General features: G+C 49.3%; 1 protein-coding gene across 1 annotated transcript; it reads right to left on the reverse strand.

Annotated features, from left to right (window-relative positions):
• Positions 1-2,128: 2,128 nt before the first annotated feature.
• On the reverse strand, positions 2,129-9,388 carry RHBDD2 (rhomboid domain containing 2). The gene is made up of 4 exons (XM_066563376.1): positions 9,253-9,388; positions 7,249-7,650; positions 6,624-6,774; positions 2,129-4,474 (listed from the first exon to the last, which is right to left on the reverse strand). Exons 1-4 carry the CDS (start codon positions 9,386-9,388, stop codon positions 4,084-4,086), a joined length of 1,080 nt encoding a protein of 359 aa, XP_066419473.1. The 3' UTR covers positions 2,129-4,083.
• Between the last annotated feature and the right edge of the window lie 2,629 nt (positions 9,389-12,017).

Consider the following 12,017-nt stretch of genomic DNA (forward strand, 5'->3'; position numbering starts at 1 on the left):
TCTGCTTTCCTCGTGTATCCCTGACCCCTTTTCCCTTGCACCATGCAGAGGGGATGGACTTGGACTTCCAGAGCATCCCTCCCATGGCAGGACAGCGACTCCAAGAACAGGAAACAGCTGGCTCTGCTGCCAGCACTGTCCCCAGACTGTCCCTCTGCAGCGACCCTCTGAGGACATGGGGGCAACCCATGGGGATTTCTGGACTCTCTGCACACCCTGTGGTCACACACACAGTCCTGGCATGGGCAGTTTTACTAGGAATGAGCCAGAGGCACAGAATAACAACCTCCAGGGACAGCACGTTCCCAGGGCAGTCACCCCAGGGGCAGCCATCCCTGGCTGAACTGGGAGGTTATTGATTTTTTTTCTTCTTTTTAAATTTCATTTCCTGCTTTAGGAACTTCAATTCTCTGTCTCCCCACCAAGGAAATGAGTGGGTACTGCAATGTGTGATGAGTAACATTACTGTGAGCTGAGATAGGCAGATGCCAAAGCCCAGTGAGCTGATGACTTTTACCTCCCTCTCTTCAAATTTAAATCCCCTTCTCAGCCTTTGACACGTTGGCAAATTCTCATCCCAACCTGCTTCCTCTCTCTCGGCAACTTCACTTCCCTGGGTGTTGAGTTCTGAATTCACACCCAGCCCTGAGGAACTGGGACTTGTTGGACTCCACTGCCCAAGAGCATCTCACTGTGGAATGGATGCCCTCAGGAAAGCAGGGAACAGAGAAGAAATCTCCACAAACACCCAACTGAAGGGCACTGAAGACAGGTCCAACACATTGCACATGACCAGGAGGTGCAGCTGGACTCTGAACACTCCTTGGGGACATGGTGGAAGCTGTAGAAATCAGAGAGACCAAGTGATCTGCCACAGTCACCGAGAAGCTCCCGAAATATCTGGGAGCAGAAAGAAAATAAATCCAAACTCCGGTTTTGTGCTCAGTCCTGCCCTCAGGGCTCACCTGGAAGGCTGTGGCAGTTGTCTTGTCCCAGCACAGAAAGGTTCATGGCTGGGACCTGCTCCTTCCCTCCTGGAGGGAGGTTTGCACCACCTGGGACTGGGGTGGCGACTCTTACAGGGCTTCCTGGCAATAAAGCCAGGAAATGCTCCCTGGAAACACATCCCTGGGACAGCTCTGCGGGGAGAGCGACTCCCTCACCGCACCACTGATGGAGTGGACAAGGAAAAACACCAAGATTCCAGCGGATCCCAGCGTGCAGTACCGTCTGTCCCCAGCGCTCGTCCTCACTGCGCGTCCTAAGCCACTGGCCTGACACTGCTGAGCCCATCCTGCCCCACTGATCCCACCCCAGGGATCCCACCCCACTGATCCCGCCCCACTAATCCCACTGATCCCATCCCACAGAACCTATCCCACTGATCCCACCCCACAGAACCTATCCCACTGATCCCACCGATCCCATCCCACTGATCCCACCCCACTGATCCCACCGATCCCATCCCACTGATCCCATCCCACAGAACCTATCCCACTGATCCCACCCCACTGATCCCGCCCCACTAATCCCACCGATCCCATCCCACAGAACCTATCCCACTGATCCCACCCCACAGAACCTATCCCACTGATCCCACCCCAGGGATCCCACCGATCCCATCCCATTGATCCTGTCCCATCTGATCCTGCCCCACAGATGCTGCCCCAATGATCTCACCCCACTGATCCCACCCCACTGACCCTGCCCCAGGGATCCCATCCCATGGATTCACCCCACAGATCCCATCTCACTGATCCCATCCCACAGACTCTACCCCACAGATCCACCCTACTCATCCCATCTCACTGATCCTGCCTCACAGATCCCATCCCAGGGATCCCATCCCAGGGATCCCATCCCACGGATCCCACCCCACAACAGATCCCACTCCAGGGATCCCATCCCACCCCACTGATCCCATCTCACAGACTCCACCCCACAGATCCCACCCCGCTGATCCCACCCCACAGATCCCACCCCGCTGATCCCATCCCACAAACTCCATCCTCCTGATCCCATCCCACTGATCCTGCCCCACAGATCTCGCCCCACTGATCCCACCCCACCCATCCCCCAAGGGGCACGCTCTAGCTCCCCACTTATAAACGCACCCAGAGAAAACCAGTCCATCTTTCAGATTCTATTTCAAGTTCACAGTTTGGAGACACACAACATTTGTGATTGCTATTGATCCTCATCACCCTTCTGGAAAAAAATCAGTGGTAAAATTCCTCAGTTTACAGGCAAGGATTTCACAAGGAGGAAAAATCAAGGCACTAACAGGAGTGGAGTGTCAACACTTCAATGTTATCTCTAGCATTTCTTTCCTGGTATTAAAAACATGCTTTTAAATTCCAAACAAGCTCCTTATCCTGCTCTTGCTCCACACTAAAAGTATAACAATGCAATTGCTGTCAGCAGGAAAAAGAGGACCATGAAATCAAGTCCACTTGTGATCCCACAGAGGAAATAATCAGGTATGAAACAGAGTTGTTCCCCAACTCCAAGTTGGTTCCCAAGTACTGCTGAAAGCCCTGCCTGGGTGCTCACCTTCACAAGAAGAGCTTCTTACTCATGTCTTACTCCTGTGAGGTGCAAGTTCTCAGCACTGACTTTGGTCTCCTCCCAAAGGAAGCCCCTGCATCCCAGATGGGACCATGGCAGTGACTCCAGAGGGGCTGCTGGAGAAGTAAAGCAGCTGGATGGCAACTCAGGGTTTGTTCTCACCCTGATGATGGAAAAATCAAAGAGGCAGGGATGTGGTTTGGAATGTGCCAGAACTCAGCCTCTGGCCAGGCTCAGTGAGAGCAGGGAGGAGCCCTGAGGCTGTTGAGTTTCTGGGGATGGGTGAGGCACTGCAAGAACATCTCCAAGAGCAGGAATGGCACTTTGTGCTTCATGAAGCACTTTTTTATGGAGCACAGCAAAACTCCAAGGAGAGTCAAGGGCAGTTGTTGAGATCTTGGCTGATTTACAGGCACAGAGACAGCAGATTCCTCCTGGGCACTGTACAGTGAGCTACACAGCTGGGAATAAAGCTCAAATCCCAGCAACTCCTTCATTATAGCCTCAGGCAGCAAACAGTGAATCCTATTGTAAATCCCTGGCTGAAAACTCCCCTCTCCCACACACCTGCCCACCAGCTCTGAAAAAATCAGAGAGATTGTGCTAATATTGTTGGGTGAGATTTCTGAAGCTGAGCAGTGTGAACACCCCCAACAGCACTGCTACATTCCACTTAATTCTTCTAACCCATTGTTAAGGTCCCTCCCAGCTCTTTGGATTTATAAATATTTGCTCCACAAAGGGCCAAAATCCCTTATTGAAAAGTGTCTCACTACTTCACAGGCATTTGAGGCTGCCAAGTGCTGGTGATACAGGCTAAGCTGGTGCAATGCTCTCAGAAAATGAAGGCAATCCATTGATGCAGGCACGGGACCTTCAGCATTTCAGAGCTGTGTTTTGGGGCAGAAGAAGGTACTCTGTATTCTATCCTCCTGCCCCAGGCTGGTGTAACAAGCCCCCTTCAAGGCACTCTCTTAAGAGGACAAGTCACCAGTAGAACAGACATTGTCCTCCTCCATTTAATTTTAAGTTACAACCTAAGGCTCATATGTTTCTCACTCTTTTGGGTTCTAGCTACATCAAACCTGTAAAAAAGACAGGAATGTAAATGGGAAGTGCTTATTGCTGCAGCTTAGTTAAAGCCCAGATTTGCTCAGTGTTTTGCCACTGAGGTTCCTGCCTTGGCCTGGGGACCTGGTGCACTGGAACTCCAGTGGACTTGTGGAAAAAGGCAGCTGCTAAATGCAGCAAAGAAAAGACATAAAAAGGATGAGAAGTTCACTGAGGTGATACAGTTCCCATCCTCCAGCCACATCAAAAAGTAAAAAAAACCCAACAAAATTATAAAGGAAATATTCAAGTAGACCGTGCCAGGGAACAGGGAAATTCAGGGGAATGGCCTTCACTGGAGCTACCAACACTCACCCAGACACAGCACAGATCCCAACAAAGCACTGCTGTGCCAGCCTCACACAGCACTCCTGCCCTGTGTGAGTCCTGCTGCTTTCTGGAGGATCAGTACACCTGCACTCTGGTAAATTCAGCTGGAACAGGGCCCACTGGGGCTGCTGGATACCCTGGTGCTTGCTGAAGGCCCATGGCTGTGGGTGGCTGTGGCTGAGCTGGGCACACACGCTGTGGGACAGAGAATTTGCCCAGCTGGCAGCACTGTCCTGGTGAGGCTCCAGCCTGGGCCTGCCCAGGGCACTCTCCAAAGGCACCTCTGGCTTGGCAGTGGGCAGAGCTGAGGCTGTGTCCTGCAGCAGGGCCATGCTGAGGTGCCTGCTGTCCCAGAGCCTGGCTGTGATGAAAGCTCTGGCCCTGAGCACTGGGGTGAGCAGGAAGAGCCAGAGGCGATAGGCAGTGGTAGCTCTGGGTGGGGTAAGTGCCAGGCACGGCTTTAATCCTGGGCAGGAAGAAAACAGAAAGTTACACTGTGCTCAGAACTGCCATTGCCTAATTAGGGCTGGAAATGCCCTGGGGGCAGATTTCCTCCGACCAGCGCTCAGAGAGGTCACTGCAACCCATCAGAGGGATTCACTACAACAGAAGCCCTTATTATAAGCAGCACTTGAGTAAAAAATGGCTTTAGTGGCCTCCCAGGACAGCTGTTCCCAGTCCCAACCCACTCTCACTCCACACCCACTGAAGGAGCCTGGCTCTTGGCCCCAGACTCTTTGTGCAAGGAATACACAAAGCCAAATTTCAACATGCTTTGAGATTCCTGTGCACATCCTCCCTGCCCTGTGAGTGACACATCTGCCAAGTCATTAATCAGGAGAAGTTACAGCTGCCAAGTGTTATTTATCAAGAAAACACAAAAGGCCTTTGGTGCGACTAAGAGCCCAGAGTATAGAGCAAAGGAAAAAAAAAAAAAAGGAAGGAAGAAAGAGTTAGAAATAAAAGAGAGAGTTAGAAATAAAATTAATCATTCAGAAGCAAGGGCTAGGAAGGGTTTGCCAGCAGAAGGCATGACTCATCCTGCCAAAACCCATCAGGAGAGAGGCAATCTGCCTGCAAGCCTCAGCCTCTGGGACTTCAGGAGTGCTGCTCAGCCCACGCACATGAGGATGAGAGCTGAGAATCCAGGCAATATTCATGAAGCCATGGGTGCCAAGTTCCCAGCAAGAAGAAGAGACTGGCTCATGCTGGGATTTTCAGGCTTGGAGATTTCTTTTTAATTATTTCAGGTGTGGGTTTGAGTTTGGATTTTTATTTGTGGACATAAACATGATGCCAAGGCCTGGACTTCAAAGAATTATCTCCTCTCTTGCAGCCATTTGATGCCTGAACCTTATGAAAATTTAAGATTAAAACAAATCCCAAACTATTAAGAGCTCTTGCTTGGAATAATCATCAAAATAATAAAAATTAAACTCCAGAAGCATTTACAGAAGTTGTATCTAAGACACAGACATGCAAATTCAGCTGCAGCAGTGGAAGCATCCTAGAAACACCTTCCCACGCCCTGCTTGATAGTCAAACGTTCATGTAAATACCTTTGTGTCACAACAGCCTGTGTCACCTCACCAAAGGAGGCAGGTTCAGACACTGAGGTGCTGTGCACAGCAGGATGGCACTGGTGCTGACACAGGCTCAGCACAGAACCAGGCTCCCTCTCCTCCCAAAACCTGCACTTGCACAGGAGGGAGAGAGGGAAAACAAATTCTGGGCCTCTCTGGCCCCCCCTGCAAGCACCCACACGTTTTGAACGTCCTGATGGACTGGGGGACACCCCTGCTGCAGGCAAGGGTTGCTTTTATGGTTTCCCATGGGTGAGGGCAGTGCAAACACCTGGGAATGCTTCCACTTCAAATAAAACTTTACAGCAAGCTGATGGCTTAAACAATACATAAAATGTAACCCTGAATAGAAAATTATTTTTCCTCTGTGAAACTGAAAGTATACCTTAGAATAAGTAAATATTTGACCTGCATTTTGAAACTTTTTAGAGTACAAGTGAATCCTCATGGTTTGTATTAAACTTAAAACCTTTCCTGCATGTCAGCTCTGGGCCCCAAGGTTTCTTTTCTGTAAAGCAACATTGCCTTGACACTGAAAACCTGCTGAAAGGTTAAAAGACACCAAAAGGTCTGCACTGAACTTTGTAAGTGCCATCCTTAATTTACAAAGCTCTGGTCCTAAGTAGGTTTGGACACAACTCACTTCACAGCATTCCTGGCAGGAAAGGTGGGGCAGATAAAGATAAGGATCATGGCCCAGGGAGCCATATAGCCAGGAACAATTGCCTAAAGCTGGGGCAGAGTTACACAACTTAGCTCTCCTGTCAGCCAGAGCTGCAATATTCCCATGTGTACACGCTGCCCTTGCAGCAAAGGAGAGGTCTACAACCTCCATTTAGAGATCTGGTTAATGTGTGGTGATTCATTAGTCACACCAATGTCACCAGTGTAACAGCACTGGGTGACTCTGCTGCCCATGGCACCCACTCTGTGAACAGGAGAGGTACAATACAGCTTTTAGAGATGAGTTAAGGCCTCTGCTCACACCTCAAAATTCCCCTACAAATGTTTCACAGGAACTCCTGTACTTACATGCTGTTTCCAGAGGCTCTTCTCTCTGCTAAGGACCCTGGGATGTATTTCAGCCCTGGTATCCTCTTCAGCAGAGTGAAAGGGAACACCCAGTCCAGCTTAGAGCCCACAGACTCTGGAAAATCCAAGCAGAAACAGTAGCCAAGACCATCTGAAATCAGGAGCTTGTTAAGGAGAGCTGAGGACAACACACTCATTTCTGACACAGCCACACAGAGCCCCCTCTGTTCCCAAACCACTTCCTCTGGGGAATTCTCCCTGCTCTAACCAGCAGCACCTTCAGAGACCATCCCCCTCCTCAGCTCCACCTTCTCTGCAGGCACTGAGAGGGGCAGGGGGAGTGAAACACAAATGCAGAATGGGAGCGGATGAGTATGAGAAAAGCCAGTGAGGGTTAAGGGCAGTGTGAGTGAAACACAAATGCAGAATGGGATGAGCATGAGAAAAGCCTGTGAGGGTTAGGGGCAGTGTGAGGTGGAACACAAATGTAGAGTGGGATGAGCATGAGAAAAGCCCGTGAGGGTTCAGTGCAGGGCAAGAGTCCAGGGAAAGCCAGCAGTGAGAACTACAGCACTTCCCACCAGGATCTCACTCTGGCCCAGGGCTTCCCACTCAGAAAGGATACAGGCTTCCCCAACCAGGAGCCCACACAGGTTCCCCAAGAGGGAAGAGTGGGGGACAAACCACGCCAGGCAGAGCCCAAGCCACGGCACCAGCAGCACAGGAACTCTGCACCCCAAAAGCAGAGTCCTCTTCATGCGTGAGCGGGTGGTGGAGACCCCCAGCATGGCAAAAGCCACGGGCATGAAGCCCTTGGCATCTCCCACTTCCAGCAGCCTGGAGACAAGGGGCTGGAGGAAGAGGTAGAGGAGGGCAGAGAGGACAGAGAAAGTGGCAGTGAGGATGCAGTGCTTCACTGTGCCCACGTTCTTCTCAAAGCTGCCAGCAAAGTACCAGATGATAACAGCCCCACAGGCCAGGGAGATCAGGTCCTCGTAGATGAAGATGTAGGTGATCAACCTGTGAACTGAGCACAGCAGCACCTCAGACAGGCACAGACAGCACTGGGGCTGCTAGAAAACAATTACAGGCTTGAGCAGAGGGGGAGTGAGCCCATGGGATTAATTAAGAGCTTTCATTTCTATCCTGGTAGAGAAAAGAAGGAACCTGAGGCCTTTAAAACCAGGCATAAATAACAAGATAGAGTGGAAAAAGTGCTATCTTGGGTGTCACAAACATATGGGCCGGCTCTTGCTGCTTCCTGGGAAGCTGCCTGGAAAAAAGCAACAGCATCTGTAGTAAATTTCAGTCTCATTAAAAGAGAAGGCAAGAGACATAAAAATAACTGTTACAGTACTGATGATTTTGGCAAAAAGATAAACACTTCTTAAATTGCTGGCAGGCTGATTTTCACCACCAAAAAAGTCTGGTGTCACCATGATATTTTCTGAAAAATCCTCTTTGCCCAGGATTTTCTCCTGAGAAGCCTCAGAAAAGAATGAAAACAATAATTACCTGATTGCTTTGGAATGTGGCCTGGAGATCGTTTACCAACAGGTGCATTTTTGATTGGTTCCATGTGAATTGTTTTTAATTAATGACCAATCACAGCCAGCGGTGTTGGACTCTCTGAGTCAGTCATGAGGTTTTTATTATTTATTCTTGTTAATGAATGAACCTTTTTAGTATGGTTTTAGTATAGTACTCTATAATGTAATATATAATATGAGATCATAATATATAATAGAAAGTATAATATAATATATAACAGAAAATATAATATTATATATTCTACATTACATATATTATATTATATATTATATATATAACACAATAGAAAATATAATATAATATAACAATAAATCAGCCTTCTGAGAACTTGGAATCAGATCCTCATCTCTTCCCTCGTCCTGGGGACCCTCACCACAGCCTGGAGGTTATCACACCTCAGAAGTGCTTCTGGGTCCTCTGTTTAGGTGTTCCCCATGACACATAGCAGGGATTGAGACACTTCACCTCCCTCCCATCAACCTCAGTTCCACAGCCAGAAAAACAGCAGTGAGAAACAAAACAACAGAGTGCAACCCCTGGAGACACGTGAGGAGATGGTGGAATCACCCATCAGCTCAGAGCCCTGGACTGATACAGGAAATCACTGCACGGGGGCAAGCTGGAACACAGGAATTAAAAGTGTGATAAAAATCATTCTGGGAATACAAGAGGGACTGAGAAATGCAAATCCCTCAAGCTCCCAGTAGCGTTATCCCCTGGGCTGACTGTCGAAGGACAGAGATGAGGGTGTGGAAGAGCAGTTGGACATCGAGGGACTGAGATGGGTGCCCAGCAGGCTCGGGGCCGGCCAGGGGAAGCGCACGGAGAGCGGGAAGGGACATGGACAGGGAGAGAGGGAAGAAAAGGGACACGGAGAGAGGGACGGGGGGGAGCAGCGAACTCGGAGACAAGCTTGAGGAAATGCACAGAAATGGGGGCTGGGGGGTACCACGGCGTCCAGGGCAGGACAAGGAGAGGCTGGAGAGAGGGGACACAAAGGGATTTGGGGAAGGCGCGGAATGAGGCGGGCAGAGGGACCAAGGAGGCAGCGGCTGCGCCCGCCGGCGGCCCCGCTCACCTTCCCCGTCCTGCAGGGCTGCGGGGCGCAGCGCGGCGGCGAGGGGGACACCCCTCAGCAGCCCGGGCGCGGAGGCTCCGACCGACAGCAGCACCGTGAGGGCGGCGGCGGCCGGCGGGGCCGAGGGCGCCGCCATTGCTGCCCCGCGCGCCCGCCGCTTCCGGGCGCCGCCGGAAGGCCTGGCCGTTACCAAGGCAACAGGAGGCGCCGTGCGGTCGTTACCATGGTGACGGGGGGATTTCTCGCTTTCTCTATCTCCACCCCCTCATTTGAATTTTTATTTAATTATTGTTATCTTTTCCCTGTTCAGAAGGAGAAATATCGCAGCGAGAGGTTGAGGTCCGCTCAGGGCTGGATTCTAGCCGGGTGTTCCCGCACTGCGCCCCAGGGTGTGGGAGGCCCATCTAAGCCACCACCCACTCCCCCGAGCCTCAGGGTCTGGCTGCTGGGGAGCAGAGAATCAATCAACCTGGAAAAGATCTCTGGGATCATCGAGTCTAACCCGTGACTGATGAACACCACCATGTCAACTAGCCCAGAGCACCGTGTGCACATTCAGTGTTTCTGTAAACACCTCCAGGGATGGGGACACCACCACTACCCTGGGCAGCCCCCTCCAATGTCTAATCACCCCTTCTGTGAAGGAATTCCTCCTCATATTCAGCCTGAACCTGCTGTGATGCAGCTTATGACTAAATCCTCTCACCTTGTCCCTTGGAGCAGAGCCCAACCCCCACCTGGCTACAACCTCCTGTAAGATAATTGTAGAGCACAAGAAGGTCCTCTCTGTGAAAAATGTGTATTTTATGATTGGTTTTTTGCAAATATTAAAATGAATATTATATATGTTATATTAGAAAGTTATGCTGTTTTAAGTTTCTTAAGTAGTGTGTTAAATATAGTTTTAGGCTATAACATAATGTTAAAATAGAAACTATGCTATGTAAGATACTTTTTTTAAAGAAAGGACTCACAGCGAGATAGCAGCCACAGGACACCTAAATCTGTCAGAGAAAAACAATTTATTGCTCCATTATCAGAAGAAATGAACTTCTTCCTACCTCACTCATCCCTGTAGATGCTGTCAGGATTCAGAGGAAGAAGTTGACACTGACCAGACAGAATCCTGTGTTTGAATGGAAGTTATGCATCATGTATGAGATGTATGAATATGCAACAGCCTCTTGCATTTAAGGGTTAATCCTCTGTTAACATGGGTTCTTTTCAGGCTTATTTTGCCCAGAAAGAGGTCCAGACTGTCTGCAACTCTTTGTTTCTATTGTCTCATATTGTCTTAATTCAAATTGTCCAAATTATTATTACTCTAATTATATTGCTATTTTTATAACCACTTTATTACTATTAAACTTTTAAAATATTAAAACCAAGCGATTGGCGTTTTTCACAAGACTTTTCCCCAGCTCTGTTCCCTTCTCTGCTCCAGCCCCTCAATGTCCTTCCTGAACTGAGGGCCCCAGAACTGGACATGGGACTCAAAGGCTGAGTGTTTCCCTTCAGATGCAGAGGAACATCCACACCAGAGCTGCTCCTGCCATGCTCATACCAAAACCTGTGGCAGGTTTGTGTTGTCTGCCTTCAATTCCCCAGAACATTGGCTTCATCGTTTGGCCAGTTCTGGTCAGATCTAGGAGAGGAATCAGCAGCTCAAAAATGAAGATACCAAACTTCCTGCAAGTCTTGTGGACAAAAGGAGATGATGAAATGTGGGAAATAGTAAAGGTAAGTTTGGGTGCTGCTGGTTGTGGGTGAGCTTTTGCCATATTTCTGTTGTCTCAACCATGCAATGAGGCTGATGCTGCAATAAAAGGAATGTACCCCAGCAGTGCTGTCCTGTTTGTGATAAAAACCTCCAAACACAATGAAGTAGGGAGAACTTCATCTGATTCCAAAGCTTCCCCGTGATCATGACCATTAGCCAGCTTTATACCCAGTTAGAACAAACCACAGTTAGTGGTTCTTGAGCTTGTAGTTGGATATTGTGGATATTGTAGTAGGAAAAGAGTATATTTGCACAAAAGGAGAAAATTGTACATCCCACCTGGGTGTGTTCCTGTGCCACCTGCTCCAGGTGACCCTGCCTTGGCAGGGGGGTTGGAGTGGATGATTGCAGAGGTCACTTCTAACCCTCAGTGACCCTGTGAACTCTGCTTGTGGCTGCTGGTTCACAGAATCCCAGAAGGGTTTGGATTGGAAGGGACCCTAAAGAAGGATCAGAAGAAACCCACTGTCCACACCACCTCTGATTTTGCAACGTGGAGACGGATTTGAAGCAGCTGGGATCACTTCCAGCCAAGGGGAAAGAGCAGAGGGTAGAAGGGCTGATGTTTTTCCCACATCTCAGCTTCAAAGTTTTTGGTTGGGACCATAGCACAGATCCATCAGCAGGCAGGCACAAAAGCCTGAAACTGTCTCTGAATTAATTCAATTTCCACATATGAGAAGCCTTCAGCCCCTGAGGAATGCACAAACACCAAGAGGCTCTACATCCCCCCACATCCCCTGTCTAGGGAGCACTGTTTGGGATCTGCCCTAATCCCTTTGTGAGCTGCCAGGTTGGCACAGAAAGGCTCATGGAGCTGTAGAAGGCATCATGGCTAGAGGAGATGAAGTTTCTCAAGGAGAAACCAAAAGACAGGCAGGGAGCTCAACCCCTTTTATTTTTTGGGGTTTTTTTTTCGTTTGTTTTTTTTTTTTTCTTTAATTAATTATTCCAGTCACTGCTTGTTTTGCCCAAACTTATTTTT

The sequence above is a fragment of the Molothrus aeneus genome, chromosome 20 (assembly GCF_037042795.1).
Source record: "Molothrus aeneus isolate 106 chromosome 20, BPBGC_Maene_1.0, whole genome shotgun sequence".
NCBI lineage: Eukaryota > Metazoa > Chordata > Aves > Passeriformes > Icteridae > Molothrus > Molothrus aeneus.

What these genes read in the sequence shown, in the direction of transcription:
- RHBDD2 (XM_066563376.1), bottom strand. Translation starts at nt 9,388, where the DNA reads ATGGCGGCGCCCTCGGCCCCGCCGGCCGCCGCCGCCCTCACGGTGCTG. An exon ending in AGCCCTGCAGGACGGGGAAG is followed by an intron (nt 7,651 to 9,252) that starts GTGAGCGGGGCC and finishes TGCTGTGCTCAG; the next exon opens with TTCACAGGTTGATCACCTAC. An exon ending in AGAGCCTCTGGAAACAGCAT is followed by an intron (nt 4,475 to 6,623) that starts GTAAGTACAGGA and finishes CTTCCTGCCCAG; the next exon opens with GATTAAAGCCGTGCCTGGCA.